Source organism: Moschus berezovskii, chromosome 24, assembly GCF_049115385.1.
Source record: "Moschus berezovskii isolate FMDL1 chromosome 24, NW_MosBer_1.0, whole genome shotgun sequence".
In the NCBI taxonomy this organism is placed as follows: domain Eukaryota; kingdom Metazoa; phylum Chordata; class Mammalia; order Artiodactyla; family Moschidae; genus Moschus; species Moschus berezovskii.
In genome coordinates, this window is record NC_142483.1 from 51913590 (window position 1) to 51930205 (window position 16616).

General features: G+C 41.6%; 1 protein-coding gene across 12 annotated transcripts in view; it reads right to left on the reverse strand.

Moving 5' to 3' along the window:
* Positions 1 to 16616, reverse strand: part of ARPP21 (cAMP regulated phosphoprotein 21) — a 173458-nt gene that overhangs the window by 114868 nt on the left and 41974 nt on the right. For 9 of the 12 annotated variants that reach the window (XM_055414689.2, XM_055414687.2, XM_055414693.2 and 6 more), the window contains exons 2-5: positions 5287 to 5460; positions 3399 to 3565; positions 1904 to 1945; positions 1031 to 1120 (exon numbers count right to left, since the gene is read on the reverse strand). In XM_055414689.2, coding sequence (XP_055270664.2) covers positions 1031 to 1120; positions 1904 to 1945; positions 3399 to 3527 — 261 coding nt within the window. In that variant the 5' untranslated portion in view covers positions 3528 to 3565; positions 5287 to 5460. Of the gene's footprint in view, positions 1 to 1030; positions 1121 to 1903; positions 1946 to 3398; positions 3566 to 5286; positions 5461 to 5547; positions 5794 to 6930; positions 8632 to 16616 lie in introns of those variants that run through there. The other 3 variants (XM_055414683.2, XM_088831699.1, XM_055414682.2) reach the window with 3 other exon arrangements.

Below are 16616 nucleotides of genomic sequence, written 5' to 3' on the forward strand. Positions count from 1 at the left end.
TATGAAACATAGTGATGGCTACTGAAAGCCTGCCTGCCCTTGGCATATGACAGGGTGGCAGGTTAAGAAAAGGAGGCTGGGGGAAAAAATACTCTAAGGATGAAATCTACGAGGAATATATTTTTGGTCCTTTTAAAGAAAGTGCTCTCAAAGCTCTCTGTATCCAAGAGGAAAATTATGAGAATTTTAATTAAATTATAAAGAGAAAAGCAAAACACAGCCCCCCAAAATAATGCTAATTTAATCAATTTTTCCTCCTCTGAGTTCAGATAAATCATTTTACTTTTGTCCTGACTGCTCTCAGCCTCTGATAAAACAAGGAAAAATTTCTACAGCAAGACCATTTTTCTAAAAGCGAATATGATGCCTGAAAGGCAAACAAAAATAAATACAATGTGAAGAGTTTTGATGGAATTGAATTTTTAGAGCTGAACAGCCTTGCTATGAGGAGCAAAAATTACGTGTAAGGATGTGCAGCAAAGTGTTAATAACATTAACTTAAATTCACATTCATCTCGGATTTCTTTCTGGACCATTTTTCCAGTAGTGAGAAATCTCCACCAAAGGCCCTAAAAGTATGTCTCCAAAGCTCAATGCACCTTATTCACTATTTCTGAAGTTTCATAAGAGCCAAAATTTGTGTTTTTATAGGCAAGTGCATTTTGGAGAGGTAAGACTCTCCACTAACGGAGGAGACGTGGTACTTAGGACTGTATTTGGTTCAGTCTGATCAAGAGAGAGCCTTTGAGGAATAGCAGCACGACCGTGCTTACATTTTAAGTTTTAATCTAAATTCTTTTGAATTCCTTTCCATGTGCAGTGTTCAGAGGGTCTGGAAAAAAAACAAATGCAATACTTTGAGACTGTTCAACTAATTTAGGGTGTCCCAGAAATGGGGGAGGAAGCTGGACTTTGTCCTTCTTCAACTAGTTTGTGCTGCCCCCCAAAACACTGTTTAATGCCAAATGAATGCTCATGCACACAAAAGTGGATCCCGTTCATCCATGACCCATAAAGACAGGGCGTATACCTGGTCCTGAAGACTCTCCCCTCCTGGTCTGGCTGAGGACTCTTCACAGACAGCAAGGCTGCGAGTCAGTTTACCTTTTCCTGCTCCTGACTGGGGAGGCGAAAGAAATGGGAAGGAAAGGAAAATAAAGAAAAAAAAAACAACCAGGAAATAAACTCAGGCTGTCAAACCATCTCCACCTTCTCTGAACATTCCCAAATCAAAATGTTTAAAAGCCAGCTTCAGATCCATAGCTCAGGGCTGTCTACACTGGTTCCAAGAGCTGGACCCCTGTGCTGACCGGGACAAAGTGTCTACTTTGGCTCAAAGCATCAGATCTGTGTTGACAGCGAAGCAGGTGGAGGAGAGGGTGGAAGAATAAATGTAAAGAAAACTCTTAGCAAACTGCCCATCACACTGGGAATGTACAGACAATGTACAAGCAAGGAGGAAAAGACAACACAGGTAAATTTCTACTAAAACTGGGTTTGAAAGTGATCTGACTGAGAAAATATGTTAAAAGTTGAAGACTGTACCCTAAACATCAGAACCTGTTTACTTCAAGGCAGAAACTAATCGGACATACAAAAAAAATTTCCCCCAAATTTGATTTAAAATGAAAAGAAAGTGAGCAGCGATTCATTTGTAAAGCACTCACTGTCAAATTTGCCAGGATCAAATATATATACACTGCAGCTATGTGAACCCTAAATGCTCTAATTAAAAAGCTCACAGAGCAGATAGAAAGAGCAGTGTCAACACGACCACATTAAACACAGGCAGCACGGGTGCAGCCGAGATCTACACACAACCCTGTGCCTCCTTGGCAAATCCTCTAACCCCGTGAGACATATGCAACCAGGACAGCAGGACAGCACAACTCCAGAACCCTACCTTGGATTTTCTTCTCTCTTGGTTCTGAGCTGCCAGCCGCCTCTGTATGTTAGAAACAAAATCAAACAAACAAACAAACAGTCAACCAACAACCAGGGGAGGGAAGTGGGGGGAGACAGAGAGAGAAAAAGATGTCACTAGAGTTGAAAAATCAACAACAGCAGCAATCAGGCATTATAACCATTGGGGAGGACTCCACCTGCCCTTGCTCCCCCCAAAGTTTTGACCATTTAGCTTTTCTCCTTCCCTCCTTAGAGAAGCTCACGTGTGCTTAGTCGCTCCGTTGTGTCTGACTCTTTGTGACCCTGTGGACGGTAGCCTGCCAGGCTCCTCTGTTCATGCGATTCTCCAGGCAAGAATACTGGAGTGGGTTGCCATTTCCTTCTCCAGGGGATCTTCCCGAACCGAGGATTGAACCTGTGTCTCTTACATCTCCTGCACTGGTAGGCAGGTTCTTTACTATCTGAGCCACCAGGGAAGCCCCACAGAAGCTTGTTGGGGAGGGCAAAGGCTGGCCTTGAGGCCATTTGGCCATTATGCCATTATCTGCCTTTGCACATTTATGAAATAAAAACAGTTAACACTTTTGTAGTTTGGTTCAAAGAAAATCGATACAGGTTATTTGCAAGTCCAGTTTGTTTTCCTTTTACCAAATCTCCTTCTCTCATAAATCCTGACCATTTAAACATATCACTTTTTGAGTACTCTCAATCACCCCCAAACTGCCCCCTGCCTCTTCCAGGGCATTCTCTCTCTCTTCCTGGCTGGGAATTCTAAGCTTTCCCGCTAATAAGAATCGATGCTTAGCCTGGACAAGAAGGTCAACAGAGCTCATGTCTTTGATATTTCTTGGTCTGTCATGAGCTGGCCCTTCCTCTTTTCATGGAATACAAATCTATTTTTAAAACTCAGCGAGTATAAAGCTGCCTCAGGAGAAGTCCTCCACAGACTCCTTGAGGTGGTCTGGAAATTAATATGGAGAAGCTGTGGGCAAATTCAGTCATTAAATATGTTCTTTGGCTATATATATATATATATATATATATATGTATTATTTAAAAGGGCATTTTGACCAGAATGTACTGTTTAGTCAGAAAAAAAAGGACTAATAAGTGGGAAAAGAGAAGATTTGTTTTATGAATTTTCTATTCATTTTACTGGGGATTCCCAGGTGACTCAGTGATAAAGAATCTGCCTGCCAATGCAGGGGGGAGATGTGGGTTCAGTCTCTGGGTCAGGAAGATCCCCTGGAGGAGGAAATGGCAACCCACTCCAGTATTCTTGCCTGGAGGATCCCATGGACAGAGGAACCTGGGGGGCTCTGGTCAATGGGGTCACAAAGAGTTGGACATGACTGAACATACACACACATGCTCATTTTACTAGTCAAACTCTTTACAAGCAAGAAGACAAACCAACCAACCTTCACAGTATCTTCAAAATGAAAGAAAGGGTACACACAGCGGTGTGACAAATGGGATTTCTCCAGGCTCACCTGCAATTCCAGTTTCTCCTCCTCGTCCAGACTTTCAGATTTAATCACACCATTCTCCGGAGTGGCCGTCTCCTGCTCAGGCCCACCTTCCTCCACTATGGTCTGACTCAGGTCTCCTGGCTCAGACATTCTCCCAGAGGCAAATTAAAATCACAAGGTTTGACACCCTGTAAGGTGAAGACATCAGAAAGTAAAGTCAGTGCAGGGTGAAGTCTTGACCATTATGGTTGAGACACTGGATTCTCCCCTTTGTTCTCAAAACCAAATTAGCAACGCCAGCCTCCCTGCCAATTGCACCCAAAGAGAAGAAAACAAGACCAAATCAAGGACCCCAGACAAACACCAAGAGGCAGATTCGGTCACTCAATCCACAACCCTAGACACACACATACACACGCTCCTATCAATACACCTTGCTGTCAGGGTGGATCAATACATCTTAAACTGAGACACCCAAGTCCCACACACCTCCCGGTTCCTATGCTCCACTCCAAAGTGGAAGCAGAAGAAAAAGAGACTATTTCCCCAACTCTTCCTCCGCTTCCGAGTTGGGAGGTGGTACCTGTTCTGCAGCATCTCTAAGATGACTCACAAATGATTTGCAAGTTTCAACCACAGACATACCTTCCTGGGTCTAAGGGATTCAGTACACTCTACCAGGGGAGAAATCAATGTAAAAGGTAATAATTCAGAACACATTCAGGATCCCGATTTGGCAATAAACCAGCAGGGACTTCAGACTTCAGACTGACAGAGACATTATTAAAAGCAGAAGCTCTCCCCCCAGCCCCTGTCAGTGGCTGGTGCTGTGGAGATCCTTCGGAAGTAAGTCTCAGGCAGGGAGCTCCAATGAAGTTATCACAACTGAACTCCGATGTTCCAGGCTCATAAGAGATGACTACACAGATGCTAGACATGACTTTTCAAAGTATAAGCCTGTTATTAGTATTTTCTTTCTCCCTACCTCCATAAAGCCCCTGACACTTCCCCTTCTGATGTGCTGTCAAATGATGCTCATGAATAGTTCAGCATTTACTTCCTCCTCAGTTTTTTTTTTAAGAAAGAAAAAAGAAAGGAAAAAAAGAGGAAGGAAAGAAGGAAATTAACAAAGGACAGAAAGACCTTGTAGCCTAGAAAGTCACTTCTTTCACAAAAATTCCCAAGTAATGACTGCCCTGTTCCCAGTCATTACAACGGTAATTATTAATGGACATATCAGTGTCTTGATGTGTTTCTCTGGGAGTGTTTAATTACCGTGTACTAATTCAGTAACTTCATTTCCAAGTGGACATAGGAAGCATGAGAAAAATCTAATAACACAGTAATTTCTGTTGCAAATATGGTAAGACCTACCATGACAGGACAGGTGGTATCTAATGATATTGTTAAAAAAACACAGGCTCACTTGGCAAAGGATTGTGGGAATGGAAAAGGAAAAGTTTTCATCAGGGAAGATGGCTGGAGTTTGTGAGGGACCGGTGAGCAAGGCTCAGAGGTTTGAGGATATTCCCTTCAGTGTACCTGACAGATCTCTCATATTTCAGTGACACGGGGGAGAGATGCAGTTAACCAAATAGAAAGTTCTGTTTCCCAAAGCAAACAGTTTGTTTCTCAATGTACTGAGTTGGGGGGAGGAGACAGGACTTCTGTTGCCCTAACTTTTTTTCCTGGAGCATTTCAATCAAAAACAGATCGTGACCAGATTTTTTAAAAAAATGAAATGCACAAATTGAGCTCTAATTTTACAAACTCTGAGCCAGTTGAATCCCTTATACAGATGCTGTCTGTTTGGGTGGCCTTTCAGGAACTGTTCCATGCAAACATGCACATTTACACACTGAGGAAAACATACAGATGAAGTGGCAGCCATCTGATGACAGCTGTTTACCTTTCGTGCAGGAGTCCGGCTGCCGGTCTTGGCGACTTAGGAGCGGCTTCTGTCCTTCTTCGCTGGGAAAATCCACACGTGGGATCAGAGACAACGGGAGTCCCATGTCCCCATTAACAGTTCAAAACGCCCATCTCCATGTGATTCCCTTACACGGTCTGACACATCGTCCACCTGAAAAAAGACGAAAAGTCAACTAACGAGAATGGCAATAATCATGGCAGGGGCAAAGGACTAAACAAACAAGGCTGGGCTCCTAACACTGATGACCGGCCTCCAGCAAACCACGTTCGCGGCTTGATCCACTCCACCTGTCCCAAGCTGCCTGCTTCTTCTCTAATGAAGGCTCCAGCCGGCTGTTCAAGTCAGAGCGGCACCCACGCAACAAGCTAAAATTAACAATTGCATTATGCGCCGAAGATTACTCACTTCAATTTTAACCTTTTTTAGTGAAATCTCGCACTTTATATTAAAAAAAAAAACAAGCTTGTGTGTTTGCCTCCATGACAATCCAGATCACCTATGAGCAAAAATGTCTTGCCTCCTTTTTTTTTTAACCCCACTCTTTGTCTTAATTATAGATCAATATAATCTCCGAGTAGTTTTCTTTTTTTTTTTTGGTGACTCTTTTCTTTAGGAAAGCTATCCTAAGAAACCACATTGAACGATTTTTGACTTAATGAGGCATTAGCTTTAAAAGTGAAAAAAAAAAATAGAAAGGAAAAAGAAAACTTTCATAATGGTATTGTTGAGAGAGCTTTTTTTTTTCTTCCTCCACTGACAGTTCAGGAAGAATTCCTAATATTCTCCTCGCTTGGTGAACACCATCCATCCGTCCCCCGCCCTCCCCATGAGGGCTGCCACCACCAGCTGGGTATTCTGTTTGACAGCGAAGCAATCCTGCCAGAGGGATTCAACAGACTTGCAAACTTTTGAACCTGTTGAAAACAATCCCTGCCAGAATGTGCACTTTCCTTTTCTCGCAGCTCCTCCAGGAGCAGCAGCGAAGACAGCCTGAATGCAAACAGAGACGGATTCCTAATAACATTTGCCCAACCCAAGCTGTATCTCTCTCCCGGCGCTGCAACTCTACCCTGAGGCACATCTGCTGAATACAACAGCCTGCACACGTGTTCCGCCACAGACCCGACTTTGAAAACACTCAGTGCATCTCAGTTATTTACTCTGAAGTTTAGAAACCCTCCCTGCCTCCCCCTCGCTCCCCCTCCCAAGCTGCCAGGAGCACAGCTGGCTCCTCATCAGGTTTTACTGCAGCTTGATGAACAGCCTATTGGGTTATGACTCCATTTGTTGTGTGAGAGGAAAACAACTGTTGAAAATTCAATCGTTTCTACAGTCAATCCTTTCCAGCTTGATTGACGCCTTTATTAAAATGGATAATTTGGCTGTAAAAAAGTATTTCTTTTGTTGTTAAAAATTATCTATTTTTTAAAGGATATATTGGTGAAGGAAATAAGAAACTAGGGTCAAAATGCACTGGTCATCGACAGTAATTTTAATTTTTCAGTTTTGACCAGTTTTGCATCACGAACACTTGATATTAAATAGAAGTCAACATGCCTTAAAATTAGGATCTATTTAAGCAACCAGCCACATATCTAATATGTCTTAAAATAGAGGCACCTGTGATGGATGGATTTACCAAATGCTTTCTGGCTTCTGTTTTCCTTTTGTCAAAGAGAATGAAGTTATCAATGATCACTGCAGCCTTCCCATCTCCTTTTTCTGATGCTCCTATTTGCACAGTGGGGTTAATCCAGCCGGTGAAGTGCTCATGTGGTTTTCACATCTAAGCCTTAGATGCCTTATTCCAGCCCCAGTAGGTGGATGCAAGATATAATTCTTTCCATGAAGAAAGAACAAACTGATATTCACGTAACCATCTCAGAGTGTGAACAGCCTGGATATATAGTGTGTGCGTAATTACCAGGACACGTTTGGAAATAGCACTGTGCTCTAAAGCCAGCGAGGTATTATTCTTGCATTCCTGAATCATAAAGTCATCATCCACCGAGATAAAAGGGAATATGGGCATATGGGAACGAGCAGAGAGGAACATATGGATCACAAATATTTTTGTAACTGATTAAAATTGTTCTCTTTGCTAAGAAAGTGTTGCCAGGAAATCAACCCTAGTCCAGCTTTCTGTTCCCCTAACTAACCCGACTCTTCCTCTGTCATTTAATCTTCACTTGTTCTGATTTCTCCTATTTTACACAGAGAGGCAAAACCATGTCTAACAAATATATTTTATCTAACATTTAGTTAATGGATATTCTGGCCAAGTGTCAAGTGTTATGTGGTTTTGGGATGGGGGGAGGGAGAAAAAGGGGAGACACTCAACAAATGCACACAATAAAAGTTACTGCAGTTCTTTCAGTTACAAGATTTTAGCTATAGATTAGCAGGTGATATTGAGCAAAGGCAGGCAATGAACAAGCTACAGGAAATTGATCAATGACACTAGCAGCTATTACCATGAGGACAATAATGACCATTTCACGAAAATTCTATTCATGTTGTTTCTTATTTTTTTGGCTGACTTTAGAGTTGCAAATAGTAGCAGCTGGGTTTGTGGGGATGAGAAAGAGAGGGAGAGAGAAGTACAATGCAAAAGACCAAATATTCTGTCTTTCATCATCACCAACAAATAGGTGCATCCTAATTGTCTGTCCATGTGTGTGTGCATGTTACATATATTAATCGCTGGGCTGTTGGGTGGAGAAATAAAGCTTGAGGTTTGATTCCAATTCTAGCAGTGATTTATTTCTCAGAGGATATCTAAAATGGGACATCAAATTCTATTTGCAAGCTGGGAGAGCCACTTTATTAGTCACTTTTGTCACAATCCTTCTACTCAAAATCAGCAGAGGATGACTCATCGCAAATCACTATAGGTCCTTCATGATGAAACAACATAATCAAGATTTACTTATGTGAACAATTGAGATGGTTCTCGCTTCTACACCATTCCTTCTTTTTTTAGCTGGTCGCAGTTCTGCAAATGTAAGCTGCTGGCGAACTGTGGTATTAGTCATCTGTTAATTGGCTGCATTAGGTATTTAAATGCTGCAACCCCTTAGCAACCAAAGACACATCCTAGTCTCAAAGCAGTTATTCTGTTCAAGTTTAAAAAAACATAGTTTGAAGGTTTAAGTTTAAAGACTTAAAAAGAGATAAAAGTAATTGAAATGTAATCCTTTTAGAAATGAGAGCCACCATGGCATCATGGCATGAACAGAAGGTACAGATTAATACCTTCAGTGAGCTTGAACATTTCCCCAGGTAACAGAAAGATGTCAATAAGAAAATTTCCCATAAGTTTACTTTCCCAAAGAAAATGTTCTCCTTCAATATACATGTATAAGAAACATTCAACCAGGAGTTCTATCCTTTCATTAAATTCTTTTTGGTCAACTCCATGCACAAGCATTCTGTAAGATTCTTGAACCACCCATGCAAATGCCAAAATAACCACACAACTGTTTTGAAGGAAGAACCTAGAAGGAGATTTAAGAAGAGGAATTTTCATACTAGGGGTTTAAGGGTAGAATTATTTTACATGAATATTCTTATTTCAACTTGGATAGCTAGGCAGTTTACAAATATACAGTAACTCATATGAAGAACAGCACTTTTTCTTTCTTATTACAGCAAACTGGACACAAACATAACCTTCATCAGCATTTATCAGGCTTCCAATAATGGAGATAACTGATGTCAAAGCTTTGGATGTAAGAACAGTACCACAATAATTACAAGTGTCTTTAAAAATAGGAGGGGTTGGATCTCAATAAAAACATTCCAAGGAAAAAAAAAACCAATGTTTCAATTTTTCACTTTCCTAAAAAGTGTTCATGGACTCGCTACCATGTGCAAGGGTGTGCTAATACAATCTCAAAAGGAAAAATCTTTTTTTTTAAAAGAATATAATAAAAGTTAAATAATTCTAATGGATCCACATGAAAAATCTGAAACAATTTTATTGTCATCATCCTCTTTTTGATTAGTCATCAACTGGAAGATAAAGATGTCTTCTGTTTTTATTCTTAAATGTTTTCTCAGTGTATTTCAAAAGAAAAAAGGCATAAATTTGGGAGAAGGAAATAATGTACTGGGTCTCATAATAAATATTTGCATATCCCCACAGAGTGAACTAGTTGATGAAAGTAATAAAGCAAAATGTAGCAGAGACTGACATAAGATTCTACATTTGGGTTCAAAAAAATAGTTGCATAATTTTGAATTTTTAGTTTAGACAAGAGAAGACTTAGGGAGGACAAAATAGCTATTTTCTTATGCTATTTTAAAACATTCAGATAACAAGGAATTGGTCTTACTTCGTATTGCTTCAAAAGTTAGCACTAGGGGAAAAAAACAAATAACCACCTACCTTTTTAAACACAGAACTACCATATGACCCAGTAATTCAACTCCTAGACGGATATCCAATAAAAAACAAAAAGCAAGGACTAGAACACAAAAGTTCATGGCAGCATTATTCACAGTGGCCAAAAGGTATCCATCAGTGGATGAATGGGTAAACACAATGTGGTATACAGACAATGAAATATTATTCTGTCTTAAAAAGGAATGAAATTGACACGTTACAATATGGATGGACTTTGAAAATATTATTCTTAGTAAAATGAGTCAGACACGGAGAACAAATGTGGTGTGATTCTGCTTACACAAGGAACCTAGAATAGGCAAATTCACGGAGACAGAAAATAGAGCAGAGACTACCAGGAGCTGCAGGTAAGGAAGGAGGGAGTTACTGTTTAATTGGTGCAGAGCTTTTGTTGGGGATGATGGAGAAGTTGTGAGTATAGATGTGATGGTTTCACTGTTTAATGCCACTGAATTGTACACTTAGGAGCAGCTAAAATGATAAAATATTATGTATATGTCACCAGGAAAGAACGTAAAAAACTCTTTTCTTCTAGAATATGATTTAAAAGGAAACAAATCAATATACATACAAACAGACCAAAGGCAGAAAATGACAGTACAACAGAGGAAGTGGCCTTCTACTTTACAAAACTGCTTCTGGTGTACTGATAACCCTGACGCATGTAAAGACAAGTGTGGTGGATGTAACCTGCCTTGGTTTGTGCTGATTCAAATAGGTACCCAATACATGGGACCATCCTCCTCCTCCTCATGGTCATCTTAGCAGTCTTGTCTTTGGCAAAACAAGCTTTGCTATTTAACCATCCAATGTGGACGCTGCGGGGATAAAAGGTTAGGCTGTGATGATGTTCAGACTCTTCCACTGCATCTCTACTAGAATCAAGGTGTGTTTGGCCAATGTATCTTCATCCACAAAAGGCAACAGAAACTACTTCTTACTGCAAGACAACCCCGGGTGCATCTTACTGCAAAACAAACATCCACTGTCAATCATCTGGATGAGAGGGCTGGAGGTAGCCGCTCTGTCACATCACTGACTCAGTATACTTTTTTTTTAAATTGAAGATAAGGAGAGTTTTCTGACCAAAATAAATGGCACAGAGCACAAGGCCCGTGGCCCTGCTGCCATGTTAGACTGAGAAAGCATTGAGATTCACTTCAGTTTGACTGGGTGACCTCTGGGACCACTCCCAGGATTTTAAAATAGTCTCAAAATTTCATAAGCCATGGAGGGTAATCACCACCTTATGTTTCCTACCTCAATCTGTTAATTGTCTAGGCATGACTTATCTATATACAAGGTGGTGTCACCAACCTCCAGTCATGTGCAAACTTAAAGAAAATGTGCAAGTACTCAGAGAAACACAGCCTTGCCGAGAACCTTGAAATCAGCCAGTCTAGCTGATACTAAATCCAGTGTCTTGGAGAAGATCCATAAGCAGATAGTGGCAGAGCTGGGTCAAAAACACTGTCATTTAGACTGAGGATCAGAGCTCTTCTTAAAGGCACATGTTCCTTTAGTGACTTGGACTTTAATAGAAATATAGACAAGGGGCATATAATCTGTTCCATTAATTTCCAGGGTATTTCAAGAGACACCCACACATTTCTTCCCCTGAACAACTATCTTCTTCCACTAGAAAGTGTATCTTCATACCCTACAGAGAGCCTGCATGAATATCTGCCTGATAATGGTATGTGTCTTTCTTGATTTTATCCCTAATATTTCATGGACACATGGACCTCTAGACATCATGCTTGGTCTTGTTCTTTGAAACCCCTGAAAGCCTATAAGCCCCAGTCATCAGAATGACCTCAGGTTATATACTAACCATCTGCCCAATTTCCTCCTTCACTTCTACAGCTCATGGTACCTTCTTTCTAGAGGCCATACAGGAATCATATGCCAGCAAGATTCCCAGATAAGGTATGCTCACATTTTTAAATATGTGGAATAATGTATTTGAATCTACTGGGACCAGAACACGTGTAATATTTAGAAATGAATGTCTTGCTAATCTTTAAGCAAAGAACCAGAATCTTAGACTTGGGAAGTTGTTTTTTCTTTTGAGTGTAACTAAAGCAAATTTTCTGGGAACATAAGTAACACTGCTGGGATCTTATAGCTAACGAGATGCCATGTAACTCTGGTTTCTTAATGGATCTTCCAGGAATTCTACCACATTACACACTTATCCTAAATATTTCCCTCAATATCACTGCCCCATAATCTCCTGAGACAAACAAAACTATTTTACGGAAGGGAGGGGGGATGATCAATTGAAATGATACTTTTGCTTGAACGTTATTAATCCCATAGATGTTAGAACTTCTGTATTCTCAATTTAGTTCAATAAAATATTTTAAAATGTCCTCTTTCAGTGGATCTGGATGCCAAGGATATAATCCATTATTTATGTCCATTTATGTATACTGGGGGCTTCCTAGGTGGTGAAGTGGTACAGAATTCTCCTGCCAATGTAAGAGATGCAGGTTTGATCCCTGGGTCGGGAAGAGCCCCTGGAGAAGGATCTCCAATACTGGAGTGGCAACCCACTCCAGTATTCTTGTCTGGAGAATTCCATGGACAGAGGAGCCTGGTGGGCTGCAGTCTGCAGGGTTGCAAAGAGTTGGATTCAACTAAGCACACACACATGTATACTGGAGACACCTTGTAATAGGACAAGGACATATCACGAAATGCATATTTTCAGCTGTGGCTTAAATAATTCAAAGTTATAAAAATTCATTATGAAGAGGAAAAGCCCTTCAAAACAAAGGGTAAGGATAAATATCAATTTTATTCAGCACATCTGACTGAACACTTGTGTCTTTTATTTCTATAAGAAGTGCAAGTAGGATCTGTCATTTCAAAAACAATGAAACTTAACAAATGTGACGCAGTTATAGATGCCAGAATGTGAGTTGTTTGGGCTATTAAAACCTTTCTTGCAGAAAAGAAGAAAAGAATAGACACCTAGGGAAAATGAGAAAAAGCAAAAATAAATGGATAAATTATTATTATTCTGGTAGATTTTTGAAATGGTGATAAGGTTCGTATTCTGTCCATTTATAAGTTGGGGAAAATAAGGGGCTTTCATGGCCACAATGTCTTTATTTTCCCTTATGTCAGTGGATACTGTTTGGTGCCATAGCCTGTGAATATTTCAAGCCTTAAGGTTGCTTTTTCAGAATTACTACTAGCTAATACCATCAGTACATCTAATCAAAAGCAATCAATGTAGAAGTTTAAATTACCCACCCATGACCTCAGCTCTGCCTCCGCCCACCCCCACACAATGGCAGAAGAATGGAAAGATTTTCCACAGGAGCAAAGGAATTAAAGGATGCTTCATCTCAAATAAAAAGCTAAAAGGTAGGCCTAAAGGTCTATGAGTGCAGGAAGTGACTTCTACACCCTTGAGGCAGGGAGAAAGGCAGGAAAGAGGTTTACTAGAAATGGATATCTGCTGCTGTCATATCAAGAAGGGCAGGGGGAATTTCAAGAGACACAGGAACAAAAGAGTTTTAATTCTGTCCGGCGGATATGGGCTACAAATTGAGTGTTAATATACTGATAGCAAATGGAAACTCACTCCAGGATTCCTGCCTGGGAAACCCCATGGACAGAGGAGCCTGGCAGGCTACAGTTCATGGGGTCACCAAGAGACAGACATGACTTAGCAACTACACCACCACCACATACCAACAGCAGGGTCTTTCCACAAGATCCAACAATCACACCATTAAATGCTTTTATTATTTACCTCCACATGGGTGATTCTGGAGCGTTTTCCATAGATCATTACACTTTATCCTCGTATCAACTGCACTATTCATTGCTAGCCTCCAGTGAGTAAGACGATCGGTCGCCTACTCACCCTGTCTCTTTAATGAGAGGGCAGCTGGCTGTTGGCTCTGTCCATCACTGAAATCCCCAGGTCTTAGAATCTCAGATGAGTCACTCTTTAACAAGGCTCAGTGTTCTAACCAAGTAGTAAAGAGTCATTCTCTCCCTACTATTACATAAACTACACAGTGACTGAGATTTTTGCCTGCCTAGTCTGCCTCTGTACTAACTCCAGTGCTGAGAACAGCACCTGAAACAGAGTAGGACTTACTGACTCGGTGAATGAAAAAGGGATCCATGTTCTACCTGAATTCTGATCAGTGATGGCTGGGCCACTATTTTTCTGCTTCTTCCATCTAAAAAAGCCAGGGCATGTAACCACTCAGAGACCTATTAACCAGTGTGTAAGGTTAAAGGAAAACAGTCAACAGTCGCTAAAAGGGCAAAACCATGGCATGCTTTTGGACGGGTGATTCTCAAGAGAGCTTTGGTTTGACCGAGCTCTGTGTGTCTGTGATAATGGGCCAGGCCATTCAGAGACAGCACCTGCCTTTGGGGGACCTTTTGGATAGGATGCTAGAGAAAGGAAAGAGATGATGCTTGTCCCAGGGGAGCTACCAACCCAGCAAGAGAGCTCAGGAGACAGAGGGATTTGAGAGCAAAGCCACCCCATCCAGATGACTACGGCATACAACACAAACAATACACTGTAGCCTGCCAGGGTTGTAAGAGTTGGACATGGCTTAGTGACTAAACAACATACATAAAGGAGATACCTAACAAGAACCTACTGTATACATAGCACAAGGAACTCTACTCAATACTCTGTAATGGCCTCTATGGGAAAATAATTTAAAAAAGAGTAGATATATGTATAACTGAATCACTTTGCTGTATACCTGAAACTAACACAACATTGCAGATCAACTATATGCCAAAAAAAAAAAAAGATAAAAGGAAAATTTGGAACCTCTGACCTGAAGATCCACATGCAGGTGAGTTTTCTCAGGCCCTTGACAGTATGAGTTTTCCTGAGAAAGTGACTGCATCCACTAAATATATAATTTATCACAATTAAACTGGCCAGACAGTTAGGTCTTGCTCACATTTCCAGACTAAAAACAAACAGGGAAGTAGTGTGTCATTCCTTTGAAACTCTGCTTTTTTGGTTGTTCCATCGAGTTTCATGGACTCTCATCCCATGCTCACTTCATCAGGCTCCTGACCTGCGTCATCAGGTCTCTCAGATGACACACCCACCACCCCCCACCCCCCATAGGTGCAGCGGCGCTCAGCCCACAAAGGGAAGGACAGCAGACCTACAGACCCCTGGCCATCTCCGCTCCACCTTGAGTGCAGGGACCTGTTTCTCTCTTGTTTGTTTTTTCTCTTTCTCTACGCTGCTAGTACAGTGGGACACAAAATTACACACCGACACCCCTGCCAACTCAGCCGTGAAGACTAAAAAGCCACTGCACTGAGGTCAACAACTACACTAAAGAACGTAAGTGTTCAATAAATGACTCCTTTGATCCTCAGACTTCCTGGGAGCAGACGCACTGGAATGCAGGATACGTGAGTTCACTTGACATCAGCACGTTTTTGGTATTGGCGAGCAACACGGTGTTGGCATTTTTCCTCACCACAGTGAAATCTCTAGAAAGACCATTTAAACTGTAGATGTAGGAGAGTAAGTAACAACAAAACCATCATGTGTGACTCAGGAATGCAATGGAGGACAAGAGCCTGCGTGAGAGACCTCAAGCGCTGCAGAAAGCGACGGGAAAACCTAATGTCTCCATTTCTGGAAGAGACAGAGTGAGGAGCTCTGTGGCTTCAGAGTCAGGACTTAATGGAGGCTCGGGGAGGACGAGTGTCTGGAAAAAGAAGGCGAATATGCAACAGCAGTGCCTTGAAGCCTTTCTTTCTAAGCCATCAATGTTCTGGCTTGGGTTTGGATGCAGCTTTAAATATATGTGATCTAAAGCATTCCAGGTGATGAACATGGGCGGGAGACTGACTCTAAATTCCCTGGACAGAGGGCCCTTGGATCGGTGTCTCTGGGACCATGGACAGTCTTTCACACACAGCAAGAACATAATCCCTACCAATTTGCTGGAAGGAGAAATGGATATATTCCCAGGAGGGAAACAATTTCAGGAAACTTACAACGCATCGGTGGAGCACAATCTGGTTGGTTTGCCAGGTGTCTCAGGGCTTGGCCAGCAGGTAATTTCCTACTTAAGATAGGAACGTGCATGTGCCCGCTGGTGCTGCCTTGCCCTTCTCCCCGCCCCAGAGCTAGGGCCATCTGTGGCCGTGCCAATGAGACCCCAGATGCCCTGTTGGCAAAGACACCTACAGGGAGCTGTGGCTGGCCACCTGAAAGATCGTGGCTGCTGTTTATGTTATTTCATTATTATTCTATTGGCCATGCCTTGTGGCACCTGGGGTCTTAGTTCCCTGACCAGGGATTGAAGCTGTGCCCCCTGCAGTAGAAGCGCTGAGTCTCAGCCTTTGGACCTCCAGGGAAGTCCAACGGGCTGCTGTTTAAAGTTGGGCTGTGTGCTCTCATTCACTGTCACAATTGCAATCACATGACTGCTCTCTACTTCAAAATCTTGGTTAGACACAATAACCCCTCCCTGCTCCCTGTCCCAAGCCAGGCCCCAAAGCTTTTTCTTTTTAAAGAAAATACTCTTGCTCAAAGGAACTGTTAGAGAGTTAGTTGCATTCAAGACAGCAGTATTTTGCAGGTGAATGGTTTCTACTTTGATAAACTCTCATGTGTGGATGCTCCCTGTTCAAAACTTCCAACAAGACCCTTTAATCCTGAGAAATCCAGATGGAGGAAAATGGGTGTGTGTTTTTTAAAATTCTCTATATTTTTAAAATATCTAATACATTTGGAAAATGTTATGAAACTATGAGCTGCTGTAAGCTCTGAATTATTAGAGCCTGCCAGAGTTACCCGGAGAAGGCAATGGCAAGCCACTCCAGTACTCTTGCCTAGAAAATCCCATGGATGGAGGAGCCTGGTAGGCTG